Source organism: Solanum pennellii, chromosome 10 (genome assembly GCF_001406875.1).
Source record: "Solanum pennellii chromosome 10, SPENNV200".
Lineage (NCBI taxonomy): Eukaryota > Viridiplantae > Streptophyta > Magnoliopsida > Solanales > Solanaceae > Solanum > Solanum pennellii.
The window spans coordinates 47662936-47684963 of record NC_028646.1 but is presented as its reverse complement, the minus strand read 5'-3'; the positions used below and the strand labels follow the sequence as shown (position 1 = coordinate 47684963).

The 22028-nt window shown below is 33.9% G+C and overlaps 1 protein-coding gene across 1 annotated transcript; it reads right to left on the bottom strand.

Annotated features, from left to right (window-relative positions):
* Positions 1 to 5868: 5868 nt before the first annotated feature.
* Positions 5869 to 8949, bottom strand: LOC114074249 (ubiquitin carboxyl-terminal hydrolase 20-like). Its single transcript, XM_027912117.1, has 7 exons — positions 8575 to 8949; positions 7681 to 7801; positions 7481 to 7591; positions 6949 to 7097; positions 6406 to 6723; positions 6203 to 6325; positions 5869 to 6114 (listed from the first exon to the last, which is right to left on the bottom strand). The coding sequence occupies exons 1-7, from the start codon at positions 8947 to 8949 to the stop codon at positions 5869 to 5871; spliced, it is 1443 nt and encodes a 480-aa protein (XP_027767918.1).
* Positions 8950 to 22028: the final 13079 nt, after the last annotated feature.

Genomic DNA, 22028 nt, shown 5'->3' with positions numbered 1-22028 from the left:
TTGAAGTGAATAACATGTTCCAATTAAGTTTGTAGAACTAATAGTACATTTTATGACATGCTTTTTTGGTGAACTATTGTGTTATTTCATATACTAATATGCCCTTTTAGATTTGTCTATGTTAATTAATTAGTTATTATTATTTAAATTTGAATATTTAATTTCCAGCAAAATTTTAGAAAAAGATACATTTCATAAATAGCAGGAGTTAAAACTCTTGTTAGTTTTAATGTATAATTCATGAATCGTGGGGTTTTTGACTCCCAGAGTATATAAATTGTTGGGGTTCTAAATCCTAGAATTTGTGCAGTTATCAATTTGTGGGTTCAAAACCCCCGTTAGCAAACCCCCGCTACAGGTACCAGGGGTTGGAAAAAAACCCCTGCGACATAATTGTGGCACACCTAATTGTAGGAGTTGCTGCAACTGCCATAAAACTAAATTGCGGGGGTTACTGACCTCCGGAATATGTAATTTTAACCCCCAGATTTTAAGTGTTTTTTTGTAGTGTAGTATCACCGATATGAGGAAGCAATTTTAGAATAATTCTAGTCTCCATAAACCATATAGCCATCATGGGTAGTAAATGATCATACTTTATAAATGATTCCTTAGTACTTATAAGCATAGACTAGTTGATCCACATAGTTAGGTGTTCTATATGACGACAAAGTATAGGAAAGTTTTGGCAGCTTGATCAAGACGTTGTATCACCACTTAGGCTCATAAAGGTGTTTGTCGGTTAAATAATCTACGACATAAACTATATTACTTTATTATATGAGTAAATTTGAGTTTGTTATTGTATTTGTTTAATAGATTGAGTTTTTATACTCTTTTACATGCTTTGTATAAATTGCACTAGTATAGTTGTCATTCACTGCATTTGATTTGAGTTATTCATGAGTTGAGTACAGTCAATGTAAGTGTTCCTTTCAAGCCTATGTTATGTTTAGCATTTCACTAGCATACTCGTACATTTAATGTACTGATGACAGTTGGTGTGCATCATCTTATGATACAGACACAGAAAACCAGGATCATCATCCACCGCCTCGTTTATCAGGTCAAGCACGCAGAGTCAGTTTGTGAGCCTCCTTGCTTTCCAGAGGATCCTTTTAATAAATGTTTAGTTTTTAGTAGTTAGGATGATCGGGAGTCCTATCTTGACATCCCTCCTTGTCTTAGAGGCTTCATAGACAGCTACTAATCACTTGTGTTTACATATTATTATTTCATATGCTAAGAATTCACATGTCATTTTGGCCAAGTTGAATGTTTGACCTTTAAACGTTCTAAGTTATTTTATTAAATAGTTGAGTAGAAGTGCACTTGATAATTGTATAATTCTTAGATTCTTTTGCTGATTAAGTAAGTTAGGTCAAGGGTTCGTTTAAGGCCAACAATGGTTCTCGAGTGTCAGTCCCTCCCAGGGCATGACATCTATCACTTTTTAATTGCGTATCTTTCTTTCGATGTAAGATGACCATTTTATATAACACAATATGTTCTATTCTACTGATGCATTTATATAAATCAATATTTTCTCTTTTTAATATAACGGTTAACTAATTTTTCTTTATAAAAATAAATACTATTCCTATAAAATTTACAAGTTATTGCAATTTCTTAACTATATGGGTTATGAAAATTTACAAGTTATTGCAATTTCTTAACTACATGGGTTATGGATAGGATTGGATCAGACATTGGGTTATTGTTACGTGAATGTGAGCAAAATAAAATGCATGCTTATTTATATTAGAAAAAAAATAGAAGTAGCAATCATTGTGTAATGACCCGACACATCGTACTAAAGGGAACCTCATGTGAAGCCCCAAAGGTTTGGTAGTGTCATGCAAGAAGTTCTAAATTTAAGCATGATATATTTAGGCCAACATTATTTTCTAGGTTGGGATGATTTAGTAATAGAAAAAAGTCATTCTATATGGCGACGCAACTATTGCGGGAGAAAGACGTCAAATAAAATTAGTAAACTAATTAATGTGTCATCTTTTATAATCCTCCCTCTTTTTTAAAGGAGGAAAAAGATGAGTACTGCCCAAGAAACCCTCCAAAAGCACCTTGGGCAAGGGAGAAATGGAGGAGGGGAGAATTCTACATAAAGGACGTGTAAAGTCTACCAATTTTTCTAGTCGTTCAACAAAGGGTGATTATGTGGAGTCGTATTTTGGGACAAGATTCACCAGCGGTTGATTAGCGCCCAAGTAGACTAGGTTTTCTTTCAATTTGATTGTTAGATATGCTTTTATGGCATCAAATCCTATAAGTATCCAAAGATTTCATGCCTAGGCCTTTTGGCACAAGGTCTGGATGGTTGAATGTTGTGGTTATTGCTATGATGGAGGGAACACATATTGACTAGGGGTACTTCTCTAGTGCTTGGATGTACATCTTGAATTTCCTTATTGGGCTGACTTTTTGTGGATTTAAAGGCTTGGTTTTCATGAAATTTTAGGTTATAGACATTCCTGAACACGTGGTTATCAAGGGAAACTTGTGCGTACTCATAATAGGGCTCAGTATTGGGACATTAATATATAAGTGATGTTGTGTGCTTCAAGGTTTTGTTATGTATGCTTGTTTATTGCCTATAGTAACATATTGTGCAATGTATGATAGTAAGCATATTAAATGAACTGGAGATTGTAATTTGTGGGTTCAAGTGGTTTGTTCATTGTGCTATGTGATTATGCATTATTGATGTGCTCGCTTGTTGGCTCCGATACTGCGCCAGTACATGATGTTTTTTGTTAGCTCGGATACCATGCATGGTATGGCTATATATGGTTGGATCACATGTGGTATATGGTTTAGGTATCAATTGTGTCCCAAGAGAGAACTAATATGTGCTAGTGGGTTTATAGTCGAGTTTGTTGTTCTAAGTGGTTGACCCGTGGTTGTGGTATCATGTGTTGTGCATATAAATCCAAGGTGGGACTAGGAGCCCAAGTTAGGTGTTGCTCGTAATGGTTGAGGGATATTACTAACTACACACTTATGGGCTATTCTTTATAATAGTTTACTTGCGTAGTGGCTTAAGTTTATGGTGACCCAATTCTTGTGTGGTCTAAGACATGGTTCAATTAATAAGGGTGGTCTGGGTTGGTAGGGAGTCCTGGGTTGAGTCATTCCAAGGATGAATTAAGCAAAGTCTAGGGATTTGTCATCAGTAATAAAAAGAGTTGATCGGTAGCCGATTGGAATACTGGTGGCATGATAGTCGGTATATTAATGTGGTAGATGGGTTACGTATCTATTGTGTTTCAATGTACTATAATACGCTTGGGAAGCCTTGGGTGGCATATTGGAGGTGCTTAGTCGTAGATTTACTAGGGAAGATTTGGGGAAAGGGAATAGAGGAGTGGCATGGTGTAACTTCCTATTGCATGACTTTATCTCTATTTACTTGCTATTATGTGGTAGCTTCATATCGATCGATGATGCCTACCATTAAATGTTGTTTTTACCTATTCTACTCTTGGCATGCAATAGGCATAGTCTGGATAATGGATCAGTGATGTTTCATATTTACATACGACGATGATCTCCAGCAGCTTCCATATTTCTTTTACTTATGGCCGGAGTTATGTCTTATCTTCTTGTATAAATTGTATTCATTTAGTAGCTCTTGTACCTGTTTAGATTAGTTCCTTGGGGAGAGTTTTCAATCATTTATAAAGGCTTTATTTAAAATTGTTGCTCTCATGAAATTGTAAGGTATTAAATGAATGGAAAAGGGCAAAAATACGCTTGAACTATTCCAAAAGGTTGAAATATACCCCTCATTCACCTATTGGGTTAAAAATACCCCCAGTCCACCTTTTTGGTCACTTTTTACCCTTAAAACTAACACCCTTCTATTTTTTAAATTATTATTATTATTATTGTTTATTCCGTGGCATCTTCTATTTGGATAAAACTAAATTCCAACCCATCAAATTTTCCTTTATCTGCCCCGGCCCATATCTATAGACCCATGACCCAAACTACATTAAAAGACCCTTTTAAAAGCATCTCTGTTTCTCACTAAACCTATTTCAGAACCACCCATCAACTACAAGAAGAAGCATTTTTAGCTACTTCAACTGTTGTATGAAAACTTGAAGTTGATTATGATTGATTTTTGTGCATTTTTCTAACTTTGTTATAATGATAATGTTTCAAGGTGACTTTATGGAAATTCTTCTAAGAAATATAAACTTATTCTGGCTTTTGAAGATTGTGAAAAAAATGAAGCTATTTTAGAACCAATTCAAAGAATCAAGCAACTTAATTTGATGTCTATGTTTCTTTCTTAAAAATCATATGTCAACAATCCATGTCTCTGTCAATTTTTTAAAAGATGCTGAGGTGTTTTGGTGGTCTGGGGTGAAGGGAGAAAGTAAGCTATCATAATATTATGCCCAAATACAGTTGTTAGCTAACCTTTTTCAACAATTGGTTAATTATGTAGCAGGTCTTGTGGGTGATCATTGATATGAAGTGCAATATATTGTTTTTCATGTAAATTATTTGGTACAAAATTTTCGTTCCTGCAAGAAGTATTAGGATTAATGGAGAAAGAGAGGTTAATATATCCTTTATTTTAAATACATTTTTAAATTGGGTTTTGGGTTATGGGCTATGGATATGAGTCAGGTAGAAGAAAATATAATGGGTTGAAATTTAGTTTTATCCAATAGAAGATGCCACTGTTTGCAACAAATTTTAAATATATGGAAATAAATTAGTCACACACAAAATATTATTGATTAGAATAGTGGGTACAATTCTGTTGATACCTTGATTCTACTCTCCTAATATTTATCCATGATTCAAGGACCGTTAGAGGCGTTCTTGAATTAGGATGATTTAGATTTGACATCTTTATATGAATAATCCATCAATTTGCGGATTATTCGAGATCTTGATCTTGTTATAGAATTTTCAAGATGCCTTTTTAAAGAATTTAGTACCCTTTATATAGGCATAAACTTGGATTTAGGTTTGAGTACCCTCCAAGAATCCTAATTTGAGTTGACCATAATTTGTAGAGTCACAACTCGAATTGAATGCATCTTTTACAGTCCCACAAAACTTCAATGTCTACAAATACCCCCTGCTTCAAGGCTTGTCGGAGTGTGGACTTGATGAAACTCAAAGACTAGGTTTGAAAAACTCATTCTTCCACCATTGCGCGCAGCTTCAGATTTGATTTAAGTGAGAAGAAATGAAGGACAGATTTGGTCCCACTAGACGTGCCAAATTGTTTGCAACAAATTTTGATCATATGGAAAATAAATAAACCACAAAAATAAAATCATTGATTAAGATAGCGGGTACAATTCTGTTGTTCCCTTGATTCCATTCTCCTAAGATTTATCCATGATTCGAGGGCCGTTAGTGACGTATTTCTAAAATTAGGATGATTTAGATTTGACCTCTCTATATGAATAATCCACCAATTTGCGGATTTATTCAAGAGCTTGATATCTTTATGAAATTTTAGAGATGCCTTTTAAGAGAATTTAGTACCCCTTACATAGTCATAAACTAGGGTTTAGGATTGAGTAGCCTCCAAGAATCATAATTTAAATTTACGACACAAACTTTTTTTAAATATCAGATCGTTAAAAAAAATTAGAAAAAGACTAAATTTTGTAAAGAAATAAATCTTAATAATCTAAACGTAACTAGTAATCAATATTATTCTAAACACATAAATTGGAATAATAAATACTTGAAAAGTTGTATTAATCTACTGCAAAAAAGTACAACCAAATAATTAACTTATAAGATAAAGTATTCAACTTTCTAATTTCCTTAAATCTTCCATGTCTAAACCGTTTGTATACTAAACGAGTGCTAATAGTCTCCTTTGATTCTCTTGTTGGGTGTAGGCTTCGGAGATGTGTCATCTGCCGCATGATTGGATTCACCAACATCAGAAGCATGATTATTTGGAATGCACGAAGAAGTTGAGGGGATAACCAAATTTACGAAGGGTTTGTGGATTTGTGTATAATCTGTAAACCATAGAGTGTGTCTCTTCGTATAAAGTAAAATGTACGCCTGCTCTGCCAGAACATGATCTTCGTGTACCCAATGAACCTACGAAAAAATCAGACAAATATCAAGTTAGGTTTCGTTAACTCAAAACGTATCGAACAATATAAGCAAATTCCAATATTTTGCATACCTGCTCGTCATCAAATTTGTACCATTCATTTGGATTGCAACGAATGAAGCTGTAATAGTGCCCTGAAGAGATTGAAAACCCCGAATGCACTATAACTGCGTACAGATCGTATTTCATTTCTTCCTGTTGAGAAAAGAAAACAACATCATGTAACGGATAACAAAAGATAAAATGTACATAAAACTTCAAATGTTGATACTCACATTATTTATTTTGTTGGTATAATGAAACATGTCCAATTCCAGCGGAAATGAAACATGCTTGTCCACCTTCTGAACATCAAACCCGTCATTTATGAATCTCTTCAAACAAAGGGTAGCAATAGAAGGGGCACGATCGACGAGGAGTTGCTTCTCGAATGGCCCTTGTGTCTTGCACTTTTCACAAGAAAATTCAATATTCTCGATTTTAGTGAAAGACTCCAATGCTTTTGGTACACTATCAACGTCCACAATCTCCAAGCTTAGGTCTATTAGAGGCTCGGGTGTGACAGATAAATGATAACAATTGAAACAACGAAGCTGCGAATTTAGAAAAAAAAGGCTGACAAGATGAATTCCATAGTTACAAGTAGGGTCTGGAGAGATAGAGTATACACATACCTTATCCCTTCCTTGGGAGGTAGAGAGGGTGTTTATGATAGACCCTCGGCTCAAATAAAAACATTACAAAGCACTTAAAAAAATGAAAACAACTAGGGTAAAGATATTAAGATAAAATCTAGAGAACAAACATGCAATGCGTACCATGCTCACTAGGCGACCACCAAAGGCCTTCTTCACAATGTTGTCTCGTGGATCTAAATTGTAACAACAAATTTCAAGCTTATTGAGAAAGCATTGTAAGAATTCATGTGCATCTTCTTGTTGATTCGGACGGAAAGTAGGCGAAAAATCTGATCATTTCAAAAAGTTAAGTAATACAAAGATATATAAAGTACATAGTTGGCACAGAGACACAAAGCACACGTTCACAACCAAACGATAATCTACAATACTATTAAAAAAAGTGTCATTCATTTTACAATTGTCCTTGATGAGTATTTCTATTTTAAAACAATTCTATTACTCAAATCATCGTTTATATACTTCATTGATGAGAATGTTATTATAACCCTTGATGTAAAATTAAAGTAAACTTTAAAAGAAAATAAATAAATGACTAAGGTTAACTACAAGTGGTTTAGAGATGGGAGCATAGGTTCGTGTGAACCCACTCGTATCCATGTGTGGGGATATTATCATGTTAAATCAGGAAACAAGATATATTAAAGCTTACCATTCAAGTGGCTAAAAATTTTGTTTGATATGACATTATCAGAGCCACTAGACATAGAAAGGTCAACTATCTGTCGAATCATGCAAACTACGCAAAATCCGGTTAAGTGAGCTGCAACAAGAAATGACATGAATCAGCTAAGGTATAAAGGCCATTAAAATGGATTTTTAAAAAAAGGGAAATTATAAGTTGATACTTACTATCACATGGTGATACATGATCAAACGACGCAAGAAGCTGAAGCAACACCACACTGTGCATAAAACATTGCACAACCGCATTCAAGAAGCATGTGTTGCCCAAGTTACACATGCCAACTCCCTAAAACAAGATAATAGCATAAATACTAGATACAATAAAAGTTGATTAAATACACATAAGAAACACTTTATTTAACTTTAAAAAACCAATTATTTACTATTGTATAGCATATCAATACTACAATAACAAATAAAATGTAATCCCACGGGGATAGTGTGTACGACACTATATGTAATGTATGACATCTCAATGTGTACCTAATATTGATTATTACCTCACTTAAAAGAGGCTATTTTTGAATTTGGAACTTTTATTATAACAACGGCTATCTATATTTACAATTACTGAGTTGAAAATTCGGCCTCATCTATTTAACTAGATAGTTAATCGATTAAGATGTCATAAAAATAAAGCTAAAATTATGAATCCTTAAAAAAGTTAAAGTGGCTAGCCTGGTTAATTAACTACAATATTTCATTGATTAAGATGTAATAATTATAGGCTAAAAATATAAATTGTATCACTTGAATGAGTTAAAAAAGTTAGCTCATACTATTTCACTGTAAATTGTTCCACTTAAAACGAGCTTAAAAGTTTAGCCCGCACTTCGGTACATAGTTGATTGATAAAGATGCCATAATAATAGGCTAAGTTGATTGTTAAAAATGTCATAAAATAAGCTAAAATTGTAAATTTTTTTCACATGAAAGAGGTTAAAAGTAGCTAAACCATGCCATTTCACTACACAATTGAATAAATTAAGAATTGAGATGTCATAAAAATAGGCTAAATTGTAGATATAGCTTTAAAGAAGTTAAAAGTTGGAACAATACCACCATTTTAAGAGGCCTATGCTCAGTAGGCATAGTTTTTTCATCCGACTCTTTGAAATCCTCAGGCTCAATAAAAGAAATAGGCACAACTGCTAAAGGAGGCGATTCGACAAAATATGAATATGAAGTCTCGCTACTATCAGAAGAAGTAGTATAGGCCATTGACTCAGAATCAGATTCAAAACTAATGGTCAGTGAATCAGGTTGACCCCACGTTGGTGACCGTTCATCCAAACCTGAATCCTTTTGTTTTGTTTTTTCTTCAACTTCAATTTTTACTAATGAGAAATCCAAATTGTTTTTTATGGTTTCTTTGGTATTCTGAGCTTCACGATCAGGTGAATTTGGTAGATTCTCCGTAGTTGCTTTTTCCATTTAGATTTCAGAAAGAAACAACAAAACCAGAGAGAAATGAAGAATGGAGGTATGAGAACTCTAGGTTTATGAAGGATTTTCTGTAGATAAAAATTTATGAAAAATTCAAATTAAAAAAATGCAAAAAAAGATTTCTTTAGGATTTGTAAGAAAAGGGTATGATTTGAAATGATGTGAAAAATCACAGATTTAATAAAGGTTTTCTTTTGAATATGAAAAAAAGAAAACCAATTGTGTTTTTCTTGGTAAATATTTGAACTTTGAAGAAATTAGTTGAATGTTTTTTTTTCTTAGGGTTTTGCGGAGGTTTTTGACAGGTAGGAGGGTTTCGAACTGGAAGAAAAACATATAAAGTGTTGGAGGTGGGATGGAGATGGAAGTGGGGACTTTGGAAAGTAAATTGCCAACTAGGAAAGTGATATAATTTAATAGATTATGTAAATTAGTTGACTATTTTAATACTATGATATAACGATCACTCAATTACTGATAATTATCTAAGAAAGTCATGATTATTTTCTTTTACAATAAGCAGGTCACTCAAGTTTGTTTATATATCTTTAAAAGTCACTCTATTAAAATTTATATTAGTAGAATATGATATCAAAATATATTTAATTAATATAATTTTTATTTTCGATCTACACTACAATAATCAATGACTCGATCTTATCCTAATTCGTAACTTAAATTAACCGTATATGCTTGGAAAAAATCATGAGAAACTTTAATTTTTTTTCTCTCACCAAAACTTATGGCATATGTATACTTGTTATATGTAAATATCACTGGATACTTTTACCAAATGTATTATTTCATAATTTCTATTATTTCTTTCAGCGTAGAAGGTCCATTTCATGGAATCTAATATATTTTCTTCTATAGATGCATTTATATGAATCAATATTTTCTATTTTTGATATAATTTATAATTATTTTTTATCCATAAAAGTACATACTACTCCTATAAAATATACAAGTTATTGCATTTTCTTATTTATTTTTGTTATTGTTATGATTGGATTACTCTGTTATTTATATATCATGAATTATAAAAGAAAAACATACACGTGAACATAGAAGATCATGCTTATTAATTTGAGAAATGATAGAGGCGGTAATCACTGATAATTTTCCATCTCTGTTTTCTTAAAAAAACATTATCAGGTTTTTTATTGATATAATTATTTTCTCAAGGTTTGTTAATCTTTCTAAAGTATTGAGCATCGTTATTTTGTGTTTGAGTTGATAAATTTTAGGACCCTCAACTATTTAATACTTGTCTCTCTCTCTCTCACACACACCGTAATATATATATAATCAATTAATAAATTAACAGAAAGAAAATTGAGCTCTAGTTTAAAGGTTTGTCCATCTATTTGTCCTAGTTGAGTTCTGTCTCACACACATCATCTAGAAATTCAATTTGATTAATATTTTTCTTCAATCATTTAGTAAATTTATAAATATAACCTAATTATTTAATACTACTGTAAATTTACTAGTCTTTGATAGAAGAATTGCGCATGTATCTCCATTAAAATTTACAGAAATATCATTATTGCATGTGCTACGAATACACGACATAATCGAACCCAAAGCAGTAATCATTGATTTTAATAAAAAGTCCAACTTATCAAATATAAAGTCCACATGAAAGTATATTAAGGTTGGAAAATCATGAAATGCAACGAATTTTACTAAGACAATTCATACTGTATTGAGAGGAGTACTAGTCTTAAATAAAATAAATGGTCATGCTCTTAACTGAAATTTTGATTTATTAACTTTTCTTATGAGCTTAACATACACTTCCCTTCAAAATCAGGTAGACAAGGGAATCTCATTGAGTTCTTAGTTTTTATGCTTAGATATTTCTAACTCAACTTATTTGATTACTACAAGGATGACTCTAATCCGAGGTTTTAACCAAACTAAGCCATTATATAAAGTCATTCACCAAAATAATATGTTTTTCTAAAATTTTAAAAAACTAGTATAAACGTATTCCACAGTAACGTTTTAGGATATATTTTATTTTTTAAAAGTTGATGGCGTCAGATTGATATACGTTACTTACAGTAACATATATCAACCTAATGCTGTTAGTTTTTTTTAAAAAATATATATCCTAAAACGTTACCGTGAAATACGTTTATACTAGTTTTGTAAAATTTTAAAAAAATGTATTACTTTGGTAAATTGTTTTATATAATGGCTTAGTTTGGTTAAAAATTCCTCTAATCCAAAATATGATTATATGAATCACAAAGGAAAATATATATTAAATCGATCATATGAATAAAAGTTATAATACAAATTTTCCAAAAAAGAAATTCTTCCAATAGTATTTGTCAGTTATCCCATTTTTTCCGGTCTTCATCTGATGGTTATGTTAGACACAAAAACATCATTGATAATTAAGCTATGGGATTCTTTCAAAATGATCTAAGACAATATTTTTATTTTAATTGAAGAAATAAATACAAGCAGCTCAAAATGAATAATAACCCTACTTTTGTGAAGATATATAATATTTTCAATTGACCCTCAGTTGAACAAACAATGACATACTTCTGATTTTACCTCCTATAATAGAAATTAAAATTTATGACTACAATAATAAACCCAAATAAGTGACAAGGAAAACACTATTTTCTATTAAAAACAATAAGGATTATTCCACAGAAAAATATTTGCATATAAAAAAAGTATAAAACTTCATGAATAAAACTTTGAAAATAAATATTAAAGAGAAAAAATTATAGAAAAATAAATATTCAAGTCATTTGGTCTGAATGTTGCATGAAGTGTCACACACCGAGCTAACCCCGAGACGCGGACACGTACTTTAGAACCACAAGTGATCCCAAGCTAACCCTGCTGGCATGATCATGAGTATACTAAAGATAATAAACTGATGCGGAAGCAAATCATAATTAAATCTGAAAAGATGGGGAAAACCATATTCTATAACTGAGATATTTGAAAACAATGAGTTTAATATAAAGGAAATATTAACTCAATACTAAGTTGAATCTAACTATGTCTCAAATAAGCCTCTAAACTGGACTAGAAATACTGGGACAAGCCCCACCTAAATCTAGTAAAAACTGAAACTAAAGTGACTAAAGACTGAAATGAAACTCATAACTGTTGTCCTCGGAGAATGAGGACTCACCACTAAATCTGCTGAACTGGAGATCGGAAAATCGATCTATGCGTAATCTGGATGTTGAGAACCTGAACCGACATCATGAGAAGATGTAGCGCACGTATGCGTCAGTATTTGAAAGTTACTAAGCATGTGCTAACCACGAGACGCGGACACGGAACTTAGAACCACAAGTGATCCCAAGCCAATCCTGCTGGCATGATCATGAGCATACTAAAGATAATAAGCTGATGCGGAAGCTAAATCATAATTAAATCTGAAAAGATGGGGAATACCCATATTCTATAACTGAGATATTTTAAAACAATGAGTTTCATATAAAGGAAATATTAACTCAATATTAAGCTGAATCTAACTATGTCTGAAATAAGCCTCTAAACTGGACTAGAAATACTAGGACAAGCCCCAACGAAATCTAGCAAAAACTAAAACTAAAGTGACTAAAGACTTAAATGAAACTCAAAAATGTTGTCCTCGGAGAATGAGGACTCACCACTGAATCTGCTGAACTGGAGATCAGGAAATCGATCTATACGTGATCTGGATGCTGAGAACCTGAACCTACATCATGAGAAGATGTAGCGCATGTATGCGTCAGTACTTTAAAATGGACTAAGCATGTAGGATGGAGTAAAGATGAAATAAAACATAATTGAACAAGCATAAAAGCAAGTATACTAATATGACATGATAAACTGAATTCTGAGCTAACTGGATGCAATGACCAATTTATAACATGTTGAAATTGAATACTGAATATACTGATAAATGGTCAATGCAGAGACTCTGACTTAACTATGGGAGCTACTAATAATCGATAATAAAACCACATGAGCTAAATGTGGAGTCCGATTTATATGCCCTATCGAGAGGACCCAATGTACCCTGCCAAAGGTATAAAGGCATTCTGGCATGATCACTAAACTGATTGCCCACAGAGGGACCTCACAGCATACTTGGCTAGTAGTTCTGAGACTATTTGGGTATGCTGAACCCTAGTCCAACTCGGTATTATGCTACTCCCATGGATTCTGTAAATTTACTGATTATGCCTAAGTGTAAATACTGGATAGCTCGAAACTGAACATGCAAGCTGAGAATGCAACAATTAATCTGGTAATTATGCATTTATAACTGAGGCATATATATATATGAAGTGTCTAAAATGACCTATCATGTGTTACTTAAGAACTAAAGAAACACAAAGCTAGGGTTCTGAAATTCATGCGATAATCTGAGTAATAATATGATAATTTGATTTGGAACATATATTTAATAAATTCATGAAGTTCTAACAAAGTTCTAGAAACCCTATGTTTAATCATGACAAGAGAATCAAGAATTTGACAGAAAACTAAGGACCCAATGGGTGAAAGGAACCCACTAGTGAAATCCCACATACCTGGTGATGAAATCCACGGAATAATACATACGTTTCGGGGCTGGAACTGCTGGAGCTTGTTGCGTTCTTGAACTAGGGTTCTTGAGCTTTTTCTCCTTTCTTGCTTCTAATTTTCTAACTATTGATTTAATGATTTGACTTAGATATGTTTTAGTTATGTTTTTAGACTTAAACTAACTAAAATATGATAATTTAGCGTCAAAACAACGTAATTTATGTTTTAAAAAAAGTGGGAAAGTTGTAGTCGGACCAAACGATGGCCAAGACTGACGTTCCGTCGTCTGACCGACGCCCTGTCATTAGGTCCGTCGACTAGGCCTGTTCGACAGGCCTTAATTAAAATTGGCATAAATTTTTACTCGGAGGTATGATTTTTGCAAGGTCGGTAGTTATGGAAAGTTAATTAAATTATCTGTCTGTGGATAAGTCATGGGAACCTAATACATTTTGTGCTAAGAGGTACGACCATTGGAAGTTGACCCAACTGCATTTCCCCCCTTAACTATCTGCTAATTCCCACCTACGGACCGTGCTGGTCATCTGTAGATCTTTTCATGACACGAGCTAACCCCGAGATGCGGACACAAAACTTAGAACCACAAGTGATCCCAAGCTAACCCTGCTGGCATGATCATGAGCATACTAAAGATAATAAACTGATACGGAAGCGAAATCATAATTAAATCTGAAAATATGGGGAATACCCATATTCTATAACTAAGAGATGTTAAAACAATGAGTTTAATATAAAAGAAATATTAACTCAATACTAACACGAATCTAACTATGTCTTAAATAAGCCTCTAAACTGAAATAGAAATACTAGGACAAGCCCCAGCTAAATCTAGCAAAAACTGAAACTTAAGTGACTAAAGACTGAAATGAAACTCATAACTGTTCTCCTCGGAGAATGAGGACTCACCACTGAATCTGCTGAACAAGAGATCGGGAAATCGATCTATGCGTGATTTGGATGATGAGAACCTAAACCTACATCACGAGAAGATGTAGCGCACGTATGCATCTGTACTTTAAAGTTACTGAGCATGTAGGATAGAATAAAGTTAAAAAAAAAATAACTAAACAAGCATAAAAGCAAGTATACTAATGTGACATGATAAACTGAATTTTGAGCTAACTGGATTCAATGACCAATTTATAACATGCTGAAATTGAATACTGAATATACTGATAAATGGTCAATGCAGAGAGTTTAATTGAACTGTGGGAGCTACTAATAACCGATAATAAAACCACATGAGCTAAATGTGGAGTCCGATGCATACGCCCCATCGGGAGGACCCAACATATCCTGCCAAAGGTATAAAGGCATGCTGGCGTGATCACTAAACTGATTGCCCATAGAGGGGACTTACAACCTACTTGGTTAGTAGTTCTGGGACTATTTGGGTATGCTGAACCCTTGTCCAACTCAGTATTATAATACTCCCGTGGATTCTATAAATTTTCAGATTATGTATGAGTTTCTGTAAATACTGGATAGCTCGAAACTGAACATGCAAATTGAGAATGCAGTAATTAATTTGGTAATTATGCATTTATAAAACAGCCATGTATATCGGAAGTGTCTGAAATGTCTGACCTAGCATGTGTAATTCAAGAAATAAAGAAATACAAAGCTAGGGTTCTGAAATTCATGCGATAATCGGAGTAATAACATGATAATCTGATTTGGAACATATATTCAATAAATTCATGAAGTTCCAACAAAGTTCTAGAAACTCTTTGTTTAATCATTACAAGAGAATCAAGAATCTGACTGAAAACTAGGGACCCAACGGGTGAAAGGAACCCACTAGTGAAATCCCACATTCCTGGTGATGAAATCCACGGAAAAATATTTAGGTTTCGGGGTTGGCACTGCTGGAGCTTGTTGCTTTCATGACTAGGGTTCCTGGGCTTTTTCTCCTTTCTTGCTTCTAATTTTCTAACTTTTGATTTAATGATTTGACTTAGATATGTTTTAGTTATGTTTCTAGTCTTAAACTGACTAAAATGTGATGATTTAGGGTTTAAACGACGTAACTTAGGGTTTAAACGAAGTGGGAAAGGTCCAAAAGACCCCTGGGAAAGTTGTTGTCGGACTAAACGACGGCCAGAACTGACGGTCCGTTGTCTGACCGACACCCCATCGTGGGGTCCGTCGATTGTGCCTATTCGATAGACCTTTACTAAAATGGGCATAACATTTTACTTAGAGGTCTGATTTTAGCAAGGTTAGTGGCTACAGAAAGATAATTCAATTATTTATTTGTGGGTAAGTCATGGGACACGGAATTTATTTTGTGATAAGAGTTATGACCATTTGAAGGTTACCCAACTACATTTCCCCCCTTAACTGTCTGCTAATTCCCACCTACGGTCCGTAGGTCCACCTACGAACCGTGCTATTCATCCGTAGCTCTTGTCAGATAATGGGTGGATGGGGTTCTCGATCGACGGTCACAGACTATGGACCGTCGTCTGACCTACGAACCGTAACTCTGTCCCTCGTCCAAGAATTAACCAATTTTTCTGGGTTGAAATTTTTGGGAGTTTCTGATACCATCGACGGTTGTGTAGGACGGACCGTGGTTCAGGATACGGTTTGTCAATGCCACCATTGGTTCCACCTGTAAATTTTTCTGTAAAGCTAGTTTTTGGTCTGTTTGGGCTACGGGGTGTTACATGAAGAATATATGCCATATGATGGAGCGGTAAGACCTAGGATGTAGAAGCTTTATAGATAAGATCCATATTTATAGAAATCATAATCTCTCTCATATCTCATAAACCAATCTAGTCGTAGGGATTTCAGAATATATCAAATTTGATCAACTATAAGTGAGTAAGCCTGATGTAGGTGGAATTGGTTAGAGAGATGAACATAGAGTACTTTTAAATGTATTACGTGTCCAAGGACTGTTTTTCTTCTTGACATCTGTCATTTTGTTAAGTCCTCCTCCTCTATGGTGCTTCGTGGGGCTCCTTCCTCCCAAAAGATGGTTAAATGCATCATCATGCTCCACCTCGTGGTTTATGTCATCCAAGGACACCCCTGCTTTTGTGCAAAGCATAGGAACAAAACTAGGAACGTAAAGAGATTTCTTAGTATTGTTGTACAAGTCCTCCAAATCGATAGGCCCTTCATAAATGTGGTTGTCTCCACAACTTCTACGTGCATTCAAATAATCATGCTTACGAAGTTGGTGAATTCGATGATGCTATATATGTTACATCTTTGAAGCTTGAACTCAACAAGATTCAGGATAATTAATCGATAGAGACACTAAACAACCCTTTAGTCTACCAACGGTTTGCACATAGATGATTTAAAGAAATTAGAAATTAGATTGCTTCAACTTATAAGTTATTTGTTTTTCCTATTTCACTTTAATAGTTATTTATAGTAGACTACTACAACTTTTAAGTAATATTTATTTAAGCTTTTGTGTAGCAGTTGTTATTGTGAGGAGGTTATTCCTCAAATTTCTCTTTCAGTTGTACTTAGTAGGAAGTTATTTCCTTGTTTTAAGATGAGTGGTAATAGTGTTCTTGAATTCAATGAAATATTATGCACAAAATTATTATGTTTTTAAGTACATCAAACACAAGAGATTGCAGGTTATCTCATGACAAACAAATACTATAGGTTGTAAGAAGAAAACATTTGATTTATAGTTCAATGGGTTGGTTTATATGCTTGGCCCTTTGGTTGTTGTAATTCATGGTGGTGTTCGTAGTTGGTATTATCACGACTAGTTGATTCTTTTAGTACACAAATTTTTGTGGTTAGGTTATTGGGCTAGCACATTTAGGTACATTTGTTTTCTTCGGTTATTTGCCTCTTTTATCTTATCTTGTTTATTTCAGCTTACCTGTTTGACATATTTTCCCTTTTGTAGTTGCATGTTATGTATAGTCCTTCTTTAACTATTTTTTTACTTTATATTAAGAGTTGCTTTAACTTATGACTACTAATTAGAATTTCTTTGTAGGACATTTGATGGAGTTACTTTTGGGATTCATGGTGCGCGTCCCACATTTACGTATTAACCCCAATTTTTGGGTCCATTTCTGATTGTTGTGAATTTAGTATGTAAGTTTCTATAATGTTGTCATGATCGATAATTTGATTGTGTAGTGGTTTTTGAGGTGTTTTTGAAGTGGATAGCCCTTGTGCGGTGGATTTGGAGTGTTCGTTATTATCCTTGAGGTAGGCTGCATATCTACTTTCTTCATGAACTTCTTAGATTATGTATAGTATACATTTTATGTACTTTTCAATTATAATTTCTTGGTACTTAGCTTTACTTTTGTTATTTCATATTTTCTTGATTTTGTAATAGTTGTGGGCTTAGTGTGAATGTTGGGATCTGTAGTTTAGGCTAGTAGTTTCGCTTGTGGTGTAAATGATCATGTTTACCCTTATAAGGATTGATGCTTGGTGGCCTTAAACTTAGTTGGACCTTAGGTACTTTAGATTGTATTTTACCGCCTTATAGTTATAATTTCTCCCTATAGGCTAGTATTGGGTTGTTGTCCATGCGTTGGTGCTTGTTATGTTGGTGGCTCGTCATAGCCATGGGTTGGTCCTTGTTTTGCTGAGTCACAGACTGAAGTGTTATGATTGGGGTATGGTTTTGTCCCTTGAGTTGGTTCTCCTTTCTATTTATTTAAAATATTTTATTGATCCGTTCGCTTATTTTTTAATGGTACTCCTATTGTATCCTTATTGACCTTATGGTTATATTGTAAGCCCGAAGGCCATGTGTGTGAACTCGTTGGATCCAAAGTAGTCTTCACCTTTACAGCGTAGTTTTGTTGCCTATGTATTTATTTAAATTGGAGTGCCTTGGTAGGATGATGGTAATGGAATGGATTGCATTATTTGTTCATTCTCACAAATTTCTGGTTTGATGTCGGTGCATGCATTGGCATATATTATTCTTTCATGCTGAAACACTATTTTACTTAGATCTATTCTAATTTTTTTTACGTGGAATCGTACTACCTTTATTATCTGATTTCTACTTTTTGAGATAACGAGGCATAAGTGACGTGCACCTTTACTACTTGAGATATTAGAGGCATCATGGATATGCTGAATTATCTCTTGACTACCCGACACGTTGACACCCCCTATTGCACGTTGTTGGTATTGCCTACACCCTCCAATCATAAGCATCATAAGCTTACTAATGCTTAGATATTCATATCATAAAAGAATTATTCTCAAGTAACTTCAAAGTACACTTGTGCAAGGAAAGAATAACTTCCCATAATATCATCCAAGCAAAGTATCCCTTTTGGTCATCTTAATCATAGATTATACGCATGGTCAAGTCTTAAAGCTTTTCTACCATAAAGGAACCACACTCATAATTAATCTCAAAGCACATTCACATACTACACTTCACACTAAGCATAACCTTGAACTCATCCTAGTCATATTTCCCTCATTTGGTATCATTATTAGCTTACCTAATGAAGACAAGGGAACTATAAGTTTTAGTAAATCATATCTTGGAATGAAACTATCGAAACAATCCATCAAGATTAACTCATGTAAGAAAACACTCATAAAGCAAACTTAGGTCATACTTGTCCAATGCATGAGTAGTATCCCATACTACCACTCATGCTAAGTACTTCTTCAGGTCATCATACTCATGTTCCTTAGGTTGGAACCTAGTTCTTCCCTTTAGACCTTGAAACACTATGAGGTACTCCCTTATGCACATATTAGTTCATTATTAGATTAAACCCTATGAGATACTTCTTTTATCATTTCTAGGTTCATTATTATCATGGAAATATGAGATCCTACCTTCACCATGTCAAACACCATTTACACTCTTGAACACTATGAGGCACTTCATTAATCCTATCTTAGTTCCTCGTCATTTAAAACTCTACGATATACTACATTAAGTACATCTTAGTTCATCAAGATTGAACTCTAAGAGATACTACCTAAAGCATTGTCTTAGTTCACTAAGGTTAAACTCTAGGATATGCTTCCATAAGCATAATCTTAGTTGATTACGTTTGATCTCTAAGAGATTATTCCTCAAGCATAACCCTAGACTATTAATTGTGTTGGACTCTAGGATATGGATTCTCAAGCTTAATCTTAGTCCTTCACTAGAGATGGGATCTGGGAGATTCTTTCTCAAGCATAATTTTAGAACATTAACCATGTTGGAATCTAGGAGATTCTACCTTAAGCATAATCTTATCCCATGAGGTGTGAGCTCTAGGAGATGCTACCTAGAGCATAATCTTAGTTCAGTAAATTTGAGTTCGAGTGGATACCACCTTATGCATAATCTTAGTTCATCACTAATATTTTTAAATTGGGGTATGGGCTTAACCCACATGAGAACATATAATCTATAACATGACTCTTATGATTCTAACCACACCATCAAGGGTTGGTTCACTTGCCTAAGGTTGAATCAGTTTGTTAGATTAGTTGGATCTAGTATCTAGCTAACTTTCCTACGAGGCACGTAGTTATCGAATGCAGAGATTGCTACTTCAAACCCAAAACTCTACTATGTGAATGCTTCCATCTCATGAGACACATTGCGAACCCCAATGAAAGCCCAAACTCGATTATGTGGGAACTTTAATCTCATTTGAATATCTATTTGGTGCTAGACCTTAATCCTATAAAATAATCATTAAGCCTCTACGTTAACTGAAGTTTATGGAAAGATGTTATTGACCACCAATCCATGATAATACCTCTTTTAGACCATGGGTGAGCAACTATCACCATCCTTGACCTAGATATGAAGGCTCTATAGGATTAGATTCAATTAGGAAAGAGAAGCCCTTCAACCCTAGAGCCATTACTATGTGAGAAGCCTTCATGTTAAGTTCATCTTTATGTCTAACATCATATCAAAAATTCTACATTATACAAGGATATAATCATCACTTAAGTGATTCTATCACTTCCTACCTTCTAGGATTCGTGAGGTGAATTATGTAGGCAAAGATATTTAATTACAACTCTATTCATTGGCCTTGCATTCACATGTAGATTTAACTCTCAAGCCTTATCATGTGTAGTAAATCATATTAGCTTCATTCTAAAGCCCTAATGATCAACATGCAGTCTTCATTCTCAGTAACTCTGTATCATGAAAACATAATATTGACCTAGATTAGAACGCAATTAATCACATTCTTCATTACTAAGTGATTCTAGCCACAATTCATCTTAAAGGTTCAATTTCAACTTTAGAAGTAAAAATAATCATATTTATGAAGGTCTGGTTCAATTTATGATTATATGTTCCTAATATTGAACAATTACTACACATGACACTAATTCAAAATGATCACCTATGAAACTTCAGTTTCACCTCTAATGGTATAAACTCACAAAAAGCCACATTCGTCAAATATACTAGGGTTAAGCATAGAAATCACATGAATTAATCATAATATCATAATTCAATTCCAATAAAATCATAATTAGTTATTATCCACTAGATGAGAATCATCCTAAACCTACCCACAATGTAGAAGGGAAGCCTAGCTAGATCAGTTTTTTTTACTTCACAATTGGGGGAAAAATAAGGGGGCTCTATGAGGGAAGAACCGATAGTTTAATAAGATAAACATGCCTCAATTCAAAGCCAGTTGTTGTTGTTGTTGTTGTTGTTGTTGTTTTACTTCACAATTAGAGGGAAAACTAATGAGGTCTATGGTGGAAGAAACCATAGATGAATAAGCTAAACATACCAACATTCAAATCTTCTTATTCTCATCCTATTTATCCTCCTCCTTATCCTCCTTCTTCTCCGTCTTCTCCTTCTTCTTCTCCTCCTCCTCCTTCTCCTTCTTCTTCTTCTTCTTCTTCATATCCTTCTTCTCGTACTTATTCTTCTCATTCTACTTCTTCTCCTCTTCATTCTTCTTCTTCTTCTTCTTCTCCTTCTCCTTCTTTTCCTCCTTCTCCTTTTTCTCCTTCTATTCTTTTCCTTCTACTTATTCTCCTTATCCATCTTATCCTTCTTCTCCGTCTTCTTGTTATTCTTCTCCTACTTCTTCATCTCCTTCTCCTTCTTCTTGTTTTTTCTTCTTCTACTACTTCTTCTCATTTTCCTTCTTCTCCTCCTTCTTCTCCTTCTACTTCTTCTCCTTCTCCATCTCCTTCTTATTCTTCTTTTTATTCTTCTCATTCTCCTTATTCTTGTTCATGTTCTTCTTCTTCTACTTCTTCTTCTTATTCTCCTTATTCTCCTTCTCCTTCTCTTTCTCCTTCTCCTTCTCCTTCTTCTTCTTTTTCTTCTTGTTCTTCTTCTTCTTCTTCTTCATGTTGTTGTTGTTGTTCTTGTTCTTCTCCTCCTTTTTCTTCTTATCCTCTTTCTTCTACTTCTCCTTTTTCTTTTTCTTCTTCTCCTTTTACTTTTTCTCTTTCTATTGATTCTCTTTCTTCTCCTTCTCATGCTTGTCATTCTCCTAATTCTCCTCCTCCTTCTT